This window comes from Emiliania huxleyi (assembly GCF_000372725.1).
Source record: "Emiliania huxleyi CCMP1516 unplaced genomic scaffold EMIHUscaffold_273, whole genome shotgun sequence".
Lineage (NCBI taxonomy): Eukaryota > Haptophyta > Isochrysidales > Noelaerhabdaceae > Emiliania > Emiliania huxleyi.
Window position 1 is genome coordinate 126,926 of NW_005199983.1, and position 5,828 is coordinate 132,753.

At 68.6% G+C, this 5,828-nt stretch overlaps 3 protein-coding genes across 3 annotated transcripts in view; all 3 read right to left on the reverse strand.

The window, feature by feature from the left end:
• Positions 1 to 587: 587 nt before the first annotated feature.
• EMIHUDRAFT_238621 (hypothetical protein) lies at positions 588 to 1,703 on the reverse strand (the record flags this gene model as incomplete). The annotated part of the gene is made up of 1 exon (XM_005776750.1): positions 588 to 1,703. The coding sequence occupies one exon, from the start codon at positions 1,701 to 1,703 to the stop codon at positions 588 to 590; it is 1,116 nt and encodes a 371-aa protein (XP_005776807.1).
• Positions 1,704 to 2,046: 343 nt separating this feature from the next.
• Positions 2,047 to 2,364, reverse strand: EMIHUDRAFT_367732 (hypothetical protein; the record flags this gene model as incomplete). The annotated part of the gene is made up of 2 exons (XM_005776751.1): positions 2,047 to 2,141; positions 2,176 to 2,364. Coding segments are annotated over 2 exons (284 nt in total), but the record flags the coding sequence as incomplete, so codon positions are not given.
• A 388-nt stretch (positions 2,365 to 2,752) lies between these two features.
• The window catches only part of EMIHUDRAFT_457776 (hypothetical protein), a 4,879-nt gene continuing 1,803 nt past the window's right edge, over positions 2,753 to 5,828 (reverse strand). The window contains exons 5-10 of the mRNA XM_005776752.1: positions 5,612 to 5,678; positions 5,294 to 5,533; positions 4,926 to 5,191; positions 4,079 to 4,748; positions 3,149 to 3,751; positions 2,753 to 2,962 (exon numbers count right to left, since the gene is read on the reverse strand). Of these exons, the coding sequence (XP_005776809.1) occupies positions 2,937 to 2,962; positions 3,149 to 3,751; positions 4,079 to 4,748; positions 4,926 to 5,191; positions 5,294 to 5,533; positions 5,612 to 5,678 (1,872 nt within the window). The 3' untranslated portion in view covers positions 2,753 to 2,936. The remainder of the gene's footprint in view (positions 2,963 to 3,148; positions 3,752 to 4,078; positions 4,749 to 4,925; positions 5,192 to 5,293; positions 5,534 to 5,611; positions 5,679 to 5,828) is intronic.

A 5,828-nucleotide genomic window follows, 5' to 3' on the forward strand; every position in this document is an offset into this window, starting at 1 on the left:
CACGGCACAGGCCACAACTACACACGTTAAGACCTGATAGGGGACTTTGGTTCTCGCGGGTCGGGCCCACGCACGGCTTCTGCGGACTGCCCTGGCTCCGCTCGCGAAAGTAACCGAAAGCTGGGGAGCGGCCGCACACTGCTCGGTACCCCCCCTGCACATCTAAAGCCATGGCCGACCCCCCCCCCCCCCAGCAGCAGCGCTCTGCCTGTGGGGGGTGCTGGCATCTCTGTACAGACAGCAGTTGTAAGTAGCATGTGTTCCAGTGGCGAGAATTTATGGTCGACACCAAAATCAGTGGTCTCACCGGCGCGGGCCCTCCTACTGCCAACCGGGCTCGAAGGCGCGGTGAACACAACCGCCTCGAGCGTACGCTCAAACACGAGCCGAGGGTGGAGGGGGGGCGGCGGCGAAGAGGCGGGAGAACTGGGTCCGTGCGCTCTGCTGCTGGGGGGGTCGGGACCCCCCCCCCCCCAGCAGCAGCGCTCTGCTGCCTCTCTTTTGCGCCGTCGGCCTGGGTCGGCGCGGATCCACAGACTGGACACTGGACTGTATTGGAGTCTCATTACTTATGGCTCACCGCATGCTCATGCAATACGCGAAGCACACACCCGTCGGCTGCCGTTCCCGTTGCGGTAGATGGCGACTGAGAACACGCGCACCTCGCCGTTGGCGCACTCGGAGGCATCGGGCCTGCCCAACGGCCCACGCTCGAGCTCGGCCAGGAATGCCTTGTGTGACACCAGCGCAACCGCGTGGTGGTTCAGGCCGTGCTCCTCAAGCAGGTCCAGCACCTGTGCAGCCCGCCCCCTGAGCATGACGCGGTTCTCGAGCGCTCGGCTTGGTGGGGCGGAGCTGCTGTTGCCCTGGCTCTCTTCGTCACAGACCCCGAAGCTGTCTACGCCATGTAGGGCCATTAGCCCCAGAGTGGAAGCTGCCTGGGGCAGCGGGCGGCGCCCGCCACCCTGCTTTCTGCCTATGCGAGTGTCGAGTTCGCTCGCTGCTGCCTCCGCATCGCTAGCCATCCCAATGAGCCGTGGCCAGGTCGAGTTGCGCCTCATCGGCCCGACACTCTTGCTCGTCGCCGCGCTGCCGTCATGCTCCACAATCTCAGACATATCGAACATGGAGAAGGTGTCTCGAATCACGAGGGTCGAGGCGCGCGAGCGACTGTCGCAGGCCAGCCCCGTTCGGCGTTCGGCCAGCACCTCGCGCACGGTGACATTCTCGTGCGCAGGGAACACGAGCGCGGCAGTCTGCATCGCGCGCTGGAGTGGCGAGACCAGGACGCAGCTCGGTGGGAGGAAACCGGCGTGAACCAGGTCCGCAATCCGCTCCCTGGACACAGCCAAACTCTCCCTCCCGGCTACGGAGAGCGGCGGGTCCGCCTCCTGCGCATACAGAACAGCCTCTCGAGCCGCCTTTTGCGCCAATACCACCTCGTGGCTGTTGGGGTGGTGCCCAGCTTCGAGAAGCGTCTTTCGGGCAGTCTCTTTGGCCTGCTTCTCCTTGACATTGTGCTCTGCTTCGCCGTGCCTGATGATGAAAACCGTCAGCTGCGCCTTCAAGCTCCACTGCGCCCGCCCGCCTGCGCTGAGGCGGCTGCTGCCCGCATCGCTCGGTCGGAGAGAGCCGTCGCTGGAGCGCCTCACATCACTGGTGCCTGGCAGGAGGACGCGTCGCAGAGATCCATTGGCTGCCATTGGTCCGGGGGACGGCCGTCATCGGCTATGTTTCACAAGAAGACTCTGTCAAAACGCGGGACTGTCAGCAAGAAAGTCAAGGCATTTCTTCTGTGTTTGACTTCTTACTAGTTAACAAGGTTAAGGATCATGAACGATGAAGGTCTCTGGCGAGGCGTGAATGTAGGTAGGTAGGTAGGTAGGTGGGTGTTACCTCACACACACGGACGGTCTATTGCAGAGACAAGGAGGGCCCACAGCACACACACCAAGAGTACATGCGCTGCACTGGACATCAGAGGGCCAAGGATTGGATCAAGCAGTGGGAAGGGACTCGAGGTGACGCGCGAGCAGAGACCTACACCTCCACGCGCTCCGCACCGCCGCGCCGATCTTCGCGCGGGCGGCGCGCATGCGCACCCAGGCCGCTCGCGCGCCGTCGCGCAGAGTCGCGCGTTGCTGACGCAAGAGGCCGTGGGCGAGCTGCTCCCACTTGATCGCAGGAGCAGCCGCAGGTGCCGCAGCCTTTCTCGAGCCGGCGCGCGCGGCTGCCGGCCTTGCCGCCGCGCGCACGCCGCTTTGGCGCCGCGGGAGCGATCTTGTTGCTCACCGTCAGCACGCCGCACGCCTCCTCAGAGGCCTTGCCCACCTCTCCGGATGTTGCGAGGACGCCACCCGGCATGGCCGGTCCTGTCGTGGCGTGGAGCCTTGATGACGCTGCGACCGCGTGCAAGCACACGAGCCCCCAGGGATCGTGCGGGTGAGCACGCTCGCAAAGGCGGACGGTATGGCAAGGCCAGCTCCGTGGCCGTGGGCTCAGCGAAGAGTACAGCCACCCATTCAAGCGAGGCGTGAATGTGATGAGCGAGGCCTTTGCTCAAATCCACGCGGACGGCATCACGCCGGAAGGAATGCGCACCACCGTCATATCCTTACTCTATACAAAGAAAAGGGAAGCCGTTTGAGCCTCAAAAACTACCGTGTACCGACCGAACAGATCTCTCTCTCCCCCGACCGATCGCCGTCTCAACGCAATCCTGAGAATTAAAAACAATCTGCACGGCGAACAACATCTGCCGCGGTGTATACACAAAACTCACGACTGGCTGTTTTTGGGTTTGCCTCGGCATGGAACCGCGTGACTAGCGGGCAAGTGCATACCGCCCCCCCGTCTCCCCGCCCCGGCCTCTTATGGCCTTGCATACAGTCTCTGTGCGCCTCCTCCCCTCCCCTTCCCCTTCCCCGCCTCGCCAGCTACGTAGTCGCCGCGCCGGATGTCGCTCGCGTGCTGCCGCCGGCGGGGAAAGTTGGTGCACCGACCATATCGGAGAGCGCAAACGCAGCGTTCACCGATGCGGTCCTGCGAATGTCGACGCCGGCCACGCCGGCGCCGCCGCCCGACCCCTCACCAGCGCCGCCCCCGCTGCCGTCGCCGCCTGCCTCTCCGTGGCCCGCATCCGCGACACCGTTGGAGAAGCCCGAGGTCAGGCCCTCGGACAGAGTCAGCGCCGCCGCCACCGAGACTGTCCTCCGGAAGAGGCCTTCCGTCGGCGGAGCGGGCGAAACTTGCGGCGCGTCGGCGGCGGCGCCATCGGCCGCCTCCTCTCCCTCCCCCTCCAACCCGTCCGCGTCGCTGGACGCTTCCGACTGAGCCGCCGAGTCGGCATCGCTCCCGCTCCTGCTGCCGTTGCAGTTTGCGCGGGCGTGCGAACCGCACGACAGCGCGGTGGCGGCGAGCGCCTCTGTGGCATCGCGCGCGGTGTCCGAGCCCGCGAGCGGCGGTGCCTCGCCGGGCGGGTAGCCCCCGCCAGGGGCCCCGCCTCCTTCGCTCGCCACAGCCCCGCCCGGCAGCGACGCCCCATCGGGCGGCGGGCCCTCCTCGTCTGCCGTCGTGCCGCACGCAGAGAACTGCAAGCTCCAGCTCGACCCTCTGCGGCGCGACTCCTTCTCGTTGGGAAGCAGCACGTTGGCGGCCGAGTCCTGGTTCCCCGACGGGTTGAAGTCGGCGAGCTGCTTGAGCAGCCGCTTGGCAGACGTGTTTGGCATCCGCGCGGCCAGCTGCAGGTGCGCTCCGTCCGCCTCCTCCGCCGACCGCTTCTGCCGCTCGCGCCGCGCCAGCCGCGCCGCCTTGCTCTCCGCCGCCGCAGCCTTGCTCGCCGCCTCGCTGCCCGCGGCGTCGGCCGCAGGATCGCTTCCCCCGCCGCCCGCCGCCTCGGAAGCCTTGCTGCTGCCGCCCTTGCTGCTACCGCCCTTGCTGCTGCCGCCGCCCTGCTTGGGCCGCTTGTCCCGCGACGGCGCGCTGGCCGGCGCGGAGCGGCGGCGGCGCGAATCCTCCCCGCCGCTCCGCGCGCGCCGCCGCTTCCGGTCCTTGCGCCCGCCCGAGCCGCCCGAGCCACCCGGCGCCCTCGCGCCGCCTTGGCCCCTCCCGCGCGGCAGCGCCGACATCTGGCCGAGCAGCGCCGCCGAGCTGCCGAGGAGGTCGCGCTCCGCCTCCGCTGCGGCGACGGCGGCGAGGCGCAGCCCCTCCGCCGACCTGCCCGGCGCGCCGAGCCCGTCGCCGCCGCGCACGCCCGAGGAGAGACCGAACGGCTCCGATGGCGTCCCTGCGCCGCCCGCCGCCGGCAAGGACCGCTCGGCGGCGATGTTCGGCGCTGCGGCGTGGCACGCGAGCGCCATCTGGTAGAGGAGCTGCTGCTGCGCGAGCTGCTTGAGCTCGAGCTGCCTGCGCGGGTCCGCCGCCAGCTCCGGGTTGGAGGAAACCTCCTCCGCCATCTGGCGCGCGAGGGTCTGCGCGAGCAGCCGCTGCGCAGCCTTCTCCTGCATCACGAGGATCTGCGACTCGAGGGGCAGCTGCCCAAAAGCGCGCGTCGAGATGTCGCCGTTGGGACCCGCAACCTCGCTGTCGGCGTCCACCTGCGGCTCCAGCTCGGCGTACACCTCGCCGCCGCTCCCGCCTCCGCCGCCGTGCGTCCGCAGCTGCGCCGTCTGCTTGACGCAAAACTTTGCCGAGCAGAAGGAGCAAGCGAGGGCGAGCATGTCGTTGCTGGTCGTGCAAGAGGGACACACCTGCGGATAGGGCGGCACGGCGACGGGGTCGGCCGTTGTGGGGAGGGGCGGGGAGGGGCGGGTCGCGGCGGGTCGGGGCGCGGCGGGGCGGGGCGGGGAGGCGCGGGCGGGGAGGGGCGGGGAGGGGCGGGGAGGGGCGGGGAGGGGCGGGGAGGGGCGGGGAGGGGCGGGCGGCACCTTCTTGCCTCGCGGCCGGGGTGGGGCCCACGACGACACACGCGCGACTCCCTTGCGGGCCGTCGGCGGGCGGCCCTCCGCCGCCTCTCCCTCGTCCTCCTTGTCCGACCCGACGCTCGAGCCGGGCCGGGGCACCGGACCCGCGAGCGAGACGGACGCCGCGTCGCCCAGGAAGTCGCCGGTGATTCCGTCGCCGCCGACGATGTCGAGGTCCTCGTCGCGCATGCCGTCGCGGACCGCCCGCAACGGCGGCAGATCGAGGGAGCCTACAGCGAGAGGGTCTCCGCGGCTCGGGGAGGCGAGCCGCACCGCCCGAGCCGCGAGAGAGCGGCGCTCGCCCGACGAGAGCGCGGCGCGGCGGGAGCCACCCTTCTTCTGCTTGAGAACGAACCGCGTCCCGCACGCGCAGCAGTGCTGTCGCGCCGTAGGGTTGAGGGCGCCGCACGCCTCGCACTTCTTGCGCGGCGGCACCTTCGGCGCTGCGCGGTGCACCCGCTCCTTGTTCGTCGCGGAGAGGGCGCCGCACAGCAGAAGCCGCTCTGCCACTGACAGAGTGCCGTTGCCAGACCCGGCGGCGCTCAGCGCGGCGAGGGCGGTGGCGGACGGGCCTGAGACGCGGGGCGGGCCTCGGGTCAAGAGGGGGGGGGGGGGTGTCCCTATCCCATTTTTCCTCCTCTGCTATACACCCTGAGCCCTGTGAAGCACGCGAATTTCCCAGTCCGTCGTGCACACGTCTTCGGCCTCCTTGCTATCCTACGTGGCTTGCTTCCAACTTTGTCTCCTGCGGCTTCTTGACATCTTAACTGTGGTAAGGCCGTCCTATTACCTTTTACTCGTCTCATCGCCTGCTTTTTGTATCTTATTTTCTCTAGCTCTTGCTGCTTGCTATTTTCTCCCTCTGTA